This window comes from Larus michahellis, chromosome 7, assembly GCF_964199755.1.
Source record: "Larus michahellis chromosome 7, bLarMic1.1, whole genome shotgun sequence".
Classification (NCBI taxonomy): domain Eukaryota; kingdom Metazoa; phylum Chordata; class Aves; order Charadriiformes; family Laridae; genus Larus; species Larus michahellis.
In genome coordinates, this window is record NC_133902.1 from 45,380,057 (window position 1) to 45,393,855 (window position 13,799).

Here is a 13,799-nt window from a genome sequence, read left to right on the forward strand (position 1 = left end):
ACTCAAGTTCACGTTTTTCAGAGTCTTCAGGACACAGCTTCGCATTGGTTTACAATCAGTGTTTTCTCCATCTAAAAGGACTAGACAGTTGTGATTTGGGTTTTTTTGGTTTGGTTTCTTATGGAAGAGAATATTTGCTCACACATGGTACATTTTTATCTCTGAATCCAGTCTTTTTAAATTCCTTCCCCAAATTTAAGAGAGAATATTATGTTCTCCCATAATTCAAGAAAACTGGTAGCTGGGTAAATAAGAGAGAAACATCATCAAGGTCTCCACTCAGGAAGACTGAAATGTGAATTCATTCCTTACTGGACATAAAAGAACCTACACACATAAAAAAGAAATCAATCCTTCTCTGTGCTTAGTCATTGGAAAATCTTCAGTAAAAGCCTAAATCTCCTAAAATACCTAAGTTGGTCAATCTGAAGATAAACTTCCAGGGAAAGTCAGGCCTTCCTAACTCTCATGCTTACGAAGTATTTAAAGGCTGATTAACTTCCTCAGAATGCGTCAGTATTGTCGGATCAGAAGTAAATGAAGCACAGCTCCGTGACTGCCGACAACTGACTATTTTGTTAACATTGCTGGAGAAAGCTTCTGTTCAACTTTCTTTGCTATAAACCATAGGAAGTAAAAAGTCTGTTTGTCAGCCCAACTTTTTAAAAAAAAAAACCCAACAAACCAATACAAAACCCTCAAGAGCTAAATTCTTCTACTACTTACAGTCCCAAATATATCTGGTTCTCGCGTTAAAAATGAAAAATCTGTCCAAATTTTAAGTAAATAACTCATTCATAAAACAGGTAGGATCAGTTTACGAGGAAGGAATTGGTCTAAATTAGCAGAATTCCTTTAAAATTACGTTATATGCCAACTGCCCCTGTAGTCAAATTTTACAAATGTCCAAATTTATTTTATATGCATGATCCACTGTATATAACTCCCTAAAAGGAAAAGACCTGTTCTTTTAGGGAGTTATAGAACCACCTCACATATACTGTACAGAGGCTGACATCTCTAAAGCAACAGGAAAATAATCGTAGTTTGAAAGCTACAGTGGATCTCTATTCGATCATCATCATAATGCTACATGATAATAATATAGTTCCTTCATCCCAAAGGATCAATAAATCCTTCCAGAATATAAATAAACTAAATTAAATTCTGACATTGAGCCTTATTTATGAGATTTACCAAGTATTTGAATTGATTCTGGAGAAGAAAAAAAAAAAGGGTTATATCTTAATGACTAGCTACCTCCAGTGTGGAAATAAAGTTCCATGTTTAAATGGAATGAAATAGGGAGATTCAATCAAAAAATATTTGGAACATTTTTAAAATAGCACATCACGTCAGTTATATAGATTATTAATTAAGAATGTGCATACTAATTGTGGAAACCCCTTAATCACTGTCAGTATGCAGAATGCTGCAGAAACTAATTTGTTGTGGATTATAGGGAGAGTAGGGAGTAATATGTACTGCTGCTTCTTTCCTTTTTACAATGTTGTTTATGCATTTATTTTTCAGATGGGATAAAATTCACTCCACGTGGTTGAGGTATTAAATCAGCTGCTTCCTATTAGAGATTAGAATGAGAACTTCAGTAGAGACAAATTACGTCACATCTGTGTATTTTTGGACTTCTGCCACCTTTCCTTGGAGCACCTGGGGACAAACAGTGTCATTATGAGGAGGCTGCCCAGGTTTCCCTCTCTTCTGACTGCTCTTAGGAAAACTCAGAAAGTCACAGACAGTTTTGGCCTTCGATATGGTAGAGCTAAGGGTGGAAAAAGCACTCCTAAAAACCTTAAGTTTTCTGTCCCTTTTGTTCAGGGCTCAGTATAAGTGTGGATGGACAACTGAATGCAATATATTTACTGCAGAGTGAGAACTTTTCACCTCTTGGCTGAGATAAAGTAACTCTGTCCTAGACTTTATTGTAAATATTAAGTACAATCAGAGAAAAATTTAGGTTGGAAGTCAAGGCTGGAGACCAACTAGTCCAACCTGTTCCTCCAAGCACAGCTATGTTCAGATGAGGTACAGATTCATTTCTCCACCAAGACTAACGGGACCTTTTCTGCACAGCTGCTACCCATCCACCCGGTCCCCAGCTTGTACGGATGCCTGACATTATTCTGGCCCAGGTGCAGGGCTTTACATTTGTCTTTGCTGACAAGGGTTCCTGTTGGCACATTCCTCTGTTGACATCCTTAACTACCATAGATTTTCATGATGCAGTTCATCAATTATGTCACTTTAAAGTTCATTCAGGTAACCTGTTTATTTTGCTGAGGCACACAAACAAGCTTATAGGCAGCTACTGATTTTTCTGATGTGAGATGGTAAGCGGCTGATATATACGATATTTCTGATAGACTTATGACAAAACCTCAATTTTTACTCCTTTAAAAGGAAACAACCAAAAATTTTCAAAATTCTATCCACTCATTAAATTCTCTAAGTTTTATAACTGGAAACAGTACCTCGGTTAGATTTCTCTGATGTTTCTAAGGTGTCTAGCAGCCCAACCCTACTGCCTTCAGGCCTGGCCTCCTGCAGAACATGTTCCTAGCATCATTGTGGCATTTGATAAACAAGTGATTATCAGCATGCTTCATACCGGAAAGCAGAAACCTCGCACTGTGACAGTCTTAAGCCTCCCTTCTGTGAGTTCTTTAGCGAACCTTCCTCCGGCTGAGTCTATCAGAGACCATTTTAGGTATGAATCAACAGCTATGAGGGAAGGACTCCTTGCCATTGATGCAGCTGTATCTGTTTATTAACAGATTACATTCAGAGCCCAGTAATTACTGCACACATAGGCTATAAAAAGCTCAAAGAAATACCCCAAAATCTTCTTAAATCAAAGGGTGTGGATACACGGGTAAACTTCATTAAAATGAATTGACAGATTGAGATTTGCTATAGCATTTCAGATAAGTAAGCGAATCCATTTTAAGGAAAGAATCAGTAGTTACCTGAGTGTCCCTGAATAAGAAGCAGGTTACAACCCACTCCATCACTGAGCGGATTACTCAGGAAGACAGTGTTTGAATATAGAAAAGGGAAAAGTCCCTTTGTAATCCCTGGTTATATTATCAAATACAACCTGGTCCCAATCTAGGTTTCATTTGCAAGGGAAATAAGGAAACAAACTATATCCAAACAGAGATCTTTTTTTTTTCTTTTTTTTTTTTTTTTTCCTTCTCCATTCCCCCCCCGCCCCGCCCCTTGAAAGATCACCTTCAGTTAAAATAACTGTATTTGCTTTCTTTGGTTGTGTTCACAGCTCTCTCACACATGCACTCTATGGTCAAATAAGGGTTTTAGCAGGCATGCTTGAAGGAACCAACTTTAAGACCATACTGTCATCAGGCTTTGCCCCAGAAACTTATATGAAGAATTTGTGCCTTTTACGTTGCACCTAAAAAGAGATATTGCATTTCCTACAGCAAATTACACAGCCAGTGCTGAAAAAGAAGAAATACTATGAAATCTTTGGTAATAAATATGTTTCAAGCAATCTTAGACTCTAAAAATACCATCTAGTATAGTACGGTTAAACTATGATTAGTGCTTTTGAGCGTAAAGGCAGTAGTTTGGGTTTACTTTATGTTGCCTATGTGGGAGTAGAAGAAGAGAAAGCAGAATTAGACCACCACATGTAAGCTCAACGGTGACACAATAATGTTACGAAGTTATGGACATAGAAATATTGTGCATATCTACAGAAACCCTTAAATGGTCCCTACCTACAAATAATTGGCTGTTGAGCTGCAAGCGGAAATGCCCCTCAGCAGGTGCCTCCAGGACCTTCTTGGGGAGGCTGTCCACCTGGAGAGAGGTTTGCTTGAGGTTCCTCTCTGCTCGGACATAGTGCCACTGGTTGTCATTCAGGGGTGTGGGAGACTGCACAGTGGCTTCTGTGGGACCATTCCCGACGTCTATGGAGAAGGTGATCTCTTTGGGGGCTGGAAAAGATAAACAGATGTGGAGAGGAAGCGAAGGTCTGAACTAAATCGTGGGTTTGACATCAAGAAATCTTACATAAATATAGGGTCCATTAACTTTTATGTCAGCAAATAGTACAGCATCATTTACCTCCCATCTCCTACACAGCAGCTTATACATAAATCTAAGCCTGCAGCCTCACTGTTTGATCTCTGCTGTGATTATGCTTGGCTGTGGGTACCCATCTTTTTTTGCCATAACAATTACAGTGCTCTAGAAATAGTAGCTTATTCTCTTTTGAAGTACAAGGGCCAAATGCTGTACAGAAGTCACACAATGGTAGCAAACGATTTTGGACAAATAATGCTAAGGTGGGAGAAAGGATGAAGGAGCTCTTTCTGAGTAAATCTTTCAAAATACGTGTATTTAACAATTACAGAACTCGGCTGCATATGGTAGGAGAGAATCCTACAAGCATTCATTTGCCTGAATAGACCTGACCCAGGAAGCAAGGAAAAACAGATGAGCAAAACTAGTTCATTTGTGATCCTAAACTAAAGAGGCATATGTAACACACGTCCAGAGATAGCAAGGCTCCTAGAAACAGGATGATAATTGAAAAACAACAGCCATATAAAGGAGTCCTTCTTGCTCTGCTGGAAGCTTGAAAGGGGCCAGAACTTTTTAACATTCTTACTACTGATTATTTTTCCTTTCCCCAAAACGCTAAATACGCCAGAAAGACCAAGAACCATGTCCACAGACCACACAACCAGAAGGCTGTAGATTGAAAATTCATAAAAAACCTGTTATTTCAAGCTCAACAAATTGGCTAGGTTTGGTTTTGGAAGCTGCTTCTTAGATAGTTAAGATAGGAAACACTCCATCGGGATAGACAAAGATCTGTTCAGAGCCCCTGCATCTGCTAAAAGGCTGTTTCCCTTCGAAGCAGCTGGTCTGGGGAACTTCCTTGATACAAGGCCTTTAGGCTGCAAATTCCATCTGGCAGCAAGAAACACACACCAAACTACTAATGAGAAGCCTAACTTTAAAAGACAAGACCTTCCCCAAACTTTTAAATAAAGTCATTTAACACACATACGAAAGCTTTCACTGAACAATCCTCTCCGTAGTTTACAGTATTTGCTATATTTGATATCAAAATGCTATTTTTACTTCTGTATCCCTGAGAATGAAATGCAGTACACTGAAGTACAACCAAATTAGACTTTGATGTGCAATTAACAGTAAATCATACCTCATTACCTTGTGATAATGCACCATGACATTTACCATTGGTTTAATGAATCGAAGGGCCTTAGGGCCCTGTTTTAGTAAATTTTATGTTGGGGTTATTATAAGCATATTATAAAATGCACAGCACTCGGTTTGTTTTTCCTAAGCTTGACAGAATTTGGAATACAGAAGTCATATTTCATGTCAAGCCATGGTACTCTCTTTGTCACTGATAAATATTTGAAGTCATCAGAACAGGAGCGAGACAAAACCTTACTAATTAAGTTCCCTGCTACTCTCCTTTATATACTGAGTAGCAGTTATACTGCAGTCACTTACTAGATTTTGAAGTATTCAAGGCCCATTACAACTGTGACTGACTTATCTTGCCTTAGCATCCTGTCCTTCATAGACTCTCGCCTCGTAGCTGTACCATACACACCGAGTTCCTCTGAAACACTAGGGCTGCACCAGACTGGGTACGTTGCCGATACAGAAATAAAAGTAAGAGTGGTCTTATTACATTTTTCCTCTTTCAACTAAAATTACAGTCTACAGGTACATCTAACCAGTATTTTTTTTCTCTAAAAAGCATAAAAAAATAAATAAAATTAATATCAGTGTTGAAAAAGTAAATTCAGTCTCCTGTTTGTTTAAGAAAGATAAACCTAGACATAACAAGGTTAAGTGTAATGACCAAGGCTATACAGGGAAACTCCGACAGGAGAGGTAGATAAGTCTCGATTAATAAGCCTTTATGTCTCCCTCTTATCCTCTTCAGGTACCTCCAGCCATCTCAAGTCAGAAGAAAATACGTCCTTCCCACTTCCCTGCACCTGTCAAACTGGGCAAATACACTGAGTTTTCTTGGTGGTGAAACTTACAGCTTATTTCAACTCGTATGAAGTCTTTAATCCCAAGGTTTTCCAAGAATACCCCGGAGACGGCGGTAGTTTTGAAGAAGAAGGAGATGTCGGCGCTGACCTCAGCATGGAAGGTGGGGAAGTGCAGGTAGGAGGCCTCCGTGTTGAAGGAAGCGGCGTTCCAGAACTGCCCTGCAAACACAACCCCCTTCTCTATAGTTAATTGGCACAGGACAGCAGCTGCGAGCTGCACTTGGAAAGCCACCTTTCATCAGATAAATACGTTTTAAAATAAAAACCAAAACAAAAAGAAAGAGGGAACATTCTGTACCTATGGAAATTGAGAAGAGCTAGTACTCACTGTCTCCATAGCAACGCAAAGGGCCGATTTTCCAAGCAGCCTCAGAATTTGATCTGTTTGTGTCAGTGATCACTATCTGAGTTACAGGCAAATGGTCTTTGAAAGCAAGGAGGCCGGTATCATTTGTCCTGGATTATAACAAACAAACAGAAAGAGACAGATTAACCACAGACAAAACCCCCGGTGTTCCTTATGCAAGGCAATATTTGAAAGACGCTTACTTAAAGATGAAAGCTCTTTTGCAGAATTACCTAGAGGACTTGTGACCGGTACATCACACTGTTTACGATACATACGTGCACATGTGTGCTCTATGCTCACACATAATACTGCCCCCTGAAGATGCTGTATTTGGATACACGATACCATCTGGTATTGGTATGGACTGTCACAGTGTTCCAGCTGTGCAGAACGGCTGTGAAGCCGAGGCAGAGTGCTGCCGTGGGCATTAATGTAAACCAGGCCCTACTGGGTTTCCTCAGCAGGATGAATTTGATGTGGATCAGGTATAAGCCCAAGTTTGCATTTCTGTTAAGTTAGCTGGAGACAGATAACAGCATTTATGCTGGCTTTAGGCAGGAAGAGGAGACACGATACCTGATCCAGCATGCTGTTAGCACGGGGCAGCCAGACAACAACCTGATCCAGCTTCAAGATGGCTGGTACACGACTGACTCAGCACACTGCGAAGACGGTTGAATTGGCAGAGTGAGTTTGCGCTGAACCAGCCCTTTGCATCATGCGCCCGTGGAAATTTTGGTTCAGCGACTGAAATACTAAAGGCTGATTTGCTGCATTGTCAAACTACGGTCTCTTGTTTGTATCAGCTGGGCTTATTCTTCAGCTGTGACTAATTTACACACGGCTGCTAGAAAGGAAGAGAAAAGAAAGATTCCTAAAGGATCATTTCTTTGTTTCTACTCTGAATGGGCTGGGCAAATTGTCATCCCCAAAATGCAGCACCGCGTTTCATGGCAGCCCTCTGGTGCCTAAGCTGATTCAGTGCTTTGACTCTGGCAGGGTATACAGACGTGCGTTCATCCCACTGCACTTCATGAACTGAACTGAGTCCCTCAGGCATCCAACCCTGACCTTACCACAGCCAAACTGCCCTCTCGAGGTATTTCTCCATCAATTGATTATAGAGAGGTGAGTGCTACTGTATCTTATCTCCACAGTGATGAGTTTTTTCTTCTCCTAGCTCTTTTTCTCAGGGTTGAGGTCTGCTGTTCATCTGGGTGCATAAGCCTGGCAGAGCATCCTTCATGGATCTGAATCTCAATAGTTTTGAAGAAAAGGATCCCTACCTCTACATGGCCCAGCAATTTGATGCAGGGTCTGGACTCAATGCAGCTGTCTGCTCAGAGGTGAAAGACTACATGCTGCATGTGGGGATGGCAACGATGACCAGATCAAAAATGCCAATAATCCCAAATTTAGACCCGCTGCTCTTTCAAGCATGTATGACACGAAGCCTCAGGAAACGGGTATCACTTTTTGAGCGATACCACTGCCGAAGAGTCTAACATCCCAGGCAGGATCCCAGACTACCTACACGCTGCTCATAACACCACCTTCCACAAACACAACTCTCATTATAGTTCCAGCTACAGTGCAGCCACAGGACTTAAGCAAAGAAATAATAATCAGGATGAACACTGTAGCTGTGCTCTGACACACAGCCTCGGATGTTTGCTTAGCTAAGTGCTCTACTCTGATTAACGTTAGAAAAAATAGACGGGGTATTTTGATTTTTTTGATAAAGGCTGCATACATATAATTCATTTATCATTGTTTCTAATTGCATGCAGCACAGTTAATTGTCTCATAATTCCAAAGGGAAAAGGAGAGGTAGCCTCTCCGACCTTAACATTTTTTTTTGCTTCTGTGGGTGTCTGACATGCAGATAATTACAGAAGAAGTGCAGCAAGATGAAACTCCCAGGCACAAAGCAGAGGAATGCCTTCAATACAGACTCAGAAGGAAAAACACCATGTATGAATCAAAAGTACATAGTCTCTGAATCTCTTCATGGAGGTCTCTCAGCAGCATACTCATATAGCTTATTGCATCAATCTTTGAAAGTCAGTGTAAATTCTCTCAACAGATTATGAAACAGTTGTAACAAAAGCTGAACTATTTCAGCGTTTCTCAGGAAGATAATTAAATAAGGCATTTCAGTGGGTGGGAGGAAGAGCAGTAGGCAGAGTGAACGAAAGAAATGCAGAAAGATGCACAGAAAGAGGACATAAAATATTCAATATACACATGAATGACTAAGCTGGCATTTACTTTTTTAAAAATAAAAAAAAAAATCACAAAATATTTAGGGAGGTTTCCTGCAAATTTATTTTAATTCAAAAAATAGTGCAGGCTTTTGACTAGCTATGATCAATATTAAAATAAAAATCAGTATCTTCCTACAGCTACCACTGAAGATATCTACAAAAAAAATGAAATGGTGACATTTTAAAGATATCTATTCCACATCTCTGAAAACTGCATTGCTTATTAGATATTCTGTTATATTGCATGAAGTTCTTTTATATCGAATTTTATGACTCTGAGTTTTTACTAGTTATATGCCAGTATCACAGAGAACTTTAGTAGCATAGCTCAACTGTGAGAAAGAAAAATATTCTAGAACTAATAAAAATCTTCACTTTATGTTAATGCCTTGAAAACTCAATCAAGTTTCTCTTGAAGCTCAAACAGCACATTTAATGTGTTTTATTCTCTCACACATGGAAAAAAAGACTTGTGTAAGGATGTGTACTCTCATACAAGCAGATGTTGAAATAAAACCTATTAGAAAAACATCCTACCCTTCAGAGAATGCGTTAATGGCAGGAACAACATACCTATTGTTGCCATTTATTATTATTATTTCATGGTGGGAAAGCAAGTTTTTGGTGAAAAGTCAACATCTAAGATTTTTCAGCTAAGAAAAGCAGAAAAGAGATTTGAAGGCCCTCATGGGAGCTAAAGCTTCGGTGTCTTAAATTTCTGGTATTCTTTAAGTTGAACTTATTTCAGATTCCGTTTCTTACAAAGCATGACAATTCCTCTTCTCTTTATGTGGCACACCATGGCAGCCTCTCAAACACAGTGCCTCAGAGAGGAGGAATAGAGCTTCACGTACCTGTACAACAATTTTCTGGAGTCACTGTTGTGGCACTACAAAACACAAACATTCCAGGGTTTGGACAAAACATTTGGAATTTTGCCTGAAGGGGTTTGGGGGAACACTTTCAATGTACTACAGTTTTCAAATAAAAAGTTCTGTTTTCTGATAGAAAGCATCTGCACTATGATGTGCACACACATAATTTTGGTTTTTAAAGAAAAATAAAACCTTGCTAGGTTCATTATTTTTGTATTTGTTCCCAAAGCTAGTTTTTACTCACATGTATTTAAATTTAGCAGTTCACATACACTTAAAACTAAATTATATTTGTTTTTGCGCAGCTGCTTCTCCGGTGAGCCAAAACCACTACTTCACTTCTCTTAGCAGGTTTCACATAGCACTCCATGGCTACCTTGACCAAGCGTGCCTTTTGTACCATGCTATGCTCCACTTCTCCATACAGAGAACTACGGTGGGTCCTGCCTGCAGGAGGGTCCTGGGGGGGTGGATGCTCTTTGGCCAGGAATATAAGTTAAGTCCTGATTTCACACAAATCAAAGAACGTTTTATCCCTTTCCTGAAAGCAGTTCTGTCCATGCAGAAAAGGGTACAAATAAACTAATAAACTTGGGAAGTAGGCCTTCTGCTTACTGGACTTGGCACTCAATTCGGCACAAATGCAGATGAAAATCGGAATGTTTTTCAGAGAGTCGAAATCACCCTTAATGAACAGATGTTTCTCTGAGCTCTTTGCATAAAGGGTAGTATCAATTTGTACTTCCCACAAGCAAAACCAAAACAAAATAAATCCAATAATACTCTTTAAATTAAATCACTGAAATATTTTTAGTTATGGGTATTAAATACAGCTGGATGTCATCTATTTATCCATGTCTGAAGATTAATGTCTGTATCTACCCAAAGGACTTCCTCAGAAAGCTATGAGGCACGTTACACATCAAATAAATGCCCTGTGTACGGGGGGAGGGCGTGAAGGAAAAAATGAAGACAAAAATTTCGCTGCAAGTGCAGCAATGCTAAAGGTGATAGTGCAGCAACTGGATACTTTAATATGTAGAACAGGTAGTCTTACCTGTAAATGACAAATAACTATTTTGATGGTAACGCTATGAGACTATTTTTCTTCTTCCTGGCTACTAATAAAAGCAGGCTCACGAAAATCTCACTCTATGGTACCCTAACAGTGTAGGCCATAATAAATTGGTAATCTCTAGGTAGCTGTTTCCATATTTTTTCTAACAGATGGTAAAGCAGTGGTGCCATTAAATATAATTTCTTCTCATATGATCCTGTATTGGTACATTTTCTTCTTGTACATTAATGAAAACTCTGGTGGGGTCTGAGCATCAGTAGCTCAGATATTCAGTGCAGATTTTCATAAATACACTACTTTTGGGGAAAAAAATACTATCATCAGCAGATGTCAATGAACTGCTAGAGGAACGGTCCAGTGAAACAGACTTCCATCAGAAAAAGTTTTGAGCCCTGTGCAGGACATATCATTAATAATCCAAAGGAATACATTTTAATTGCTATCTTACTCACCAGCTGCATCCAAAAATCTTTTACTGGCTACAATAATGTAAAGTTTCAATAAAGAAAAAAACCAGCAGCAGAAGGGGACATACCTAATAGTTGAGGGCAAGATGCAGTGGCTACATGTTATTGAATTAGAGAAGAGGTAGAGAGAAAGAGTTTGGTAATGATAGTAATGAACTGATTCCTGACACCTCAGGGGCCTGCTACAGCCAGCTCTCTGCAGGCAGCTTTTCTAGTTTGTTGACAAATGCAGTCATGAAGGCAGATATCCAAGACAGCTCTATACAGGCCAGGTCACCTCCGGCAGGCTTTATTTATGAGCTCACAGGCCCTGCGGAGTTGCCTGCACTGCTTCTGGGGGAACGGATTCAGTGCGGGATAGTGGCTGAGCAAACAAAACCTGTCAACTCTAGGCTCGTCAGCGGCTGGGTTTCTCTGCCATGCTCTCCTCAGCCCTTCCAGTTTTAGCATCCTGGCTCCAGTACAGCTTTGCACAAATATAGCTCGTCCAAACAGGGCTTCGCTCCTCCTTGAACAAAGCTGGATATATTCAACATATCTCTGGGAGCTAAAGTGGCTCTGACAATAGTAATATCCCCCCTCCCTTTTTTTCCCTCCCCTTCTTTTCACATCTTGTGGTTTCCTTGTTCCCTGCAGTACCCCAAAGGCATAGTAAAGAGGTGAATGCGTGTTACTTGGGAAAAGGGAAGACTCAAAGGCTTAGTTCCACAGTGAAGAAGGCTGTTCTGGAAGATAAAAGAAGAGGACACTGCTATAATTTAAATAATAAGACTGGAGAACAGAAATAAAAGATGGCCAACCTATTGGTTAGAAACAGCACTGCCTACCACACTCTGCTGAGCTGTCTGAACTTCCTGTACAAAATGAATTCCAGAGATGCTGCTCTTTCTGTACAAAATAAAAAGCTGTAAAGTCCTCCAAATTCACAAGGTTTCCAGGTGAATGCAGTCAGTAAGAAATAGGTTTGGTTTGATGACTGGCTTCAATCAAGTGTTTGCATTTGGAGTAGAAAACGGATTCCAGACAGAGAGACCAAAGTAGCAAATGGACTTCAGGACAGCCACGCTCCACCATGGCATGAAAGAAGTTACTCCCATTTAAATTAAAGGATTGGTGAGCAGCAAGACTTTCATTGCTGAGGCAGGAGAATTTTGCTTGAGATGAAAGACAACCTGGGAGAGGTATTTAAGGATCCAAAGGATCTCTAGAATGGAATGAAGATAACACAACCCTGTCTGCATTTCAGAAATGCTTTATTCTTTAGATCAGTTTAACACTTTTCCCCAGTAATGCTTGCATCAAGAAGGCACCTTCTGTTTGAAATAGGGCATATCTTTTGAAAGACAATTGCTTTGAAGGTAAGAGATTGAAGCTATGGCAAATCTGTCTCATCTACACATAACTTGTCCCAGTAGTTAACTATTCTCAGTGTTGGGGAGGGGGAAGACAGAGAAAGAAAACATTTTCTGGACTAGATTTAGCTTCAGTTTGCAGCCACTGGACTTCTGTGAATGTTCCCACCCACTAGCAAGAGCATGCAACAGTCAGGAATCTCTCTGTTTTTGGAGGCATGCATAAGCTACAGTCGAGTCACGTTTAACACCTTTCCAGATGCTTTGCTGGAGTCAGGGTGACAACCCGTGCCTTTCCTCCCTAGCAGAGGTCTTCTCCCATTCTCCAGCAAATACCATGAAAATGCTCCCCAATCCCGCAGTGACAGAATTAGCTGTCATCATACTGCAGAGTTTGAAAGTATGTTGAGGAGCTGGAAGGAAAAATATACTTTTCACTAGAGTGCTTTAATGAAAAGAAAGGTGAAAAATACAAAAGCCTTCCCTATATAGCATGCAACCAATTATATTCCTGTTAATCTGGCCAGCGTAACTCCAGAGGGACTAACTTGGTGTCTTGTCAAGTAAGAGCCCAGAGACAATAGGTGTCTGCTCACGTATCATTTAAAAGTCAGCACGCCTAGAAGTGCATATTGTGTTCTGCCAAACACCTGGCTCAGGACTTTTTCAGGTCTGTTTTCTCTTGTTTTCCCTTCTATTTTTTTTTCTTTTTTTTTTTTTTTTCTTCTGCTCTAAGAAAGTAGTAGCATCTTCTGCACCCAAGAATTAGCCTAAGGAAACCAAATCAAAGCAAAATCCTAAGCCTGTCTCCTCTTCAGCTCCAGCTATTCTGGTGAGTTCCCACCTCAGAGCTGCGGTGAGCAGCCTGATTTATCTGAAAGGAGTGAAAATGATTTTCTGGTTTTCCACTCCGCAGCACCCATTTTATTTCATGCTAAGGCAAATAAATGCATCTACTGCTGTCTTGCTCCTTCAGTCTAATGTATAGCAGGTTAAAGTCACAGTTCAGATCTCAGCAGGTTTCAGATTCAAATGCTCATTATATATCAGGGGGTCAGCGTTCTAACAGAGAAACACAAAAGTAATCTTCAAGAGGCATGAAATTTCTTATGTTTAGAAGCTCTTTGTAAAGGTCAGGGTTTCTTTTGGCTTTTAAAAAGGCAACCTGCAATTTAAAATACCACCAAAATCCAAATTTCAAACGGTTTAAAACCAGAACAAAACACCTGAACCCCCAAACCGACAAACAGTTAGTTGAGGAAACTTCTATGCATATCCTGTTATTATAATGAAATTAGGAGAAACAAGTAGCTCTGTGA

The 13,799-nt window shown here is 39.9% G+C and overlaps 1 protein-coding gene across 3 annotated transcripts in view; it reads right to left on the reverse strand.

Annotated features, from left to right (window-relative positions):
* Positions 1-13,799, reverse strand: part of CNTNAP5 (contactin associated protein family member 5) — a 296,300-nt gene that overhangs the window by 41,233 nt on the left and 241,268 nt on the right. For all 3 annotated transcript variants that reach the window (XR_012588190.1, XM_074593548.1, XM_074593549.1), the window contains exons 15-17: positions 6,421-6,548; positions 6,081-6,251; positions 3,762-3,980 (exon numbers count right to left, since the gene is read on the reverse strand). Coding sequence is in view for 2 of the 3 variants with exons in the window: in XM_074593548.1 (XP_074449649.1) it covers positions 3,762-3,980; positions 6,081-6,251; positions 6,421-6,548 (518 nt within the window). In the remaining variant the exon portion in view is untranslated. The remainder of the gene's footprint in view (positions 1-3,761; positions 3,981-6,080; positions 6,252-6,420; positions 6,549-13,799) is intronic.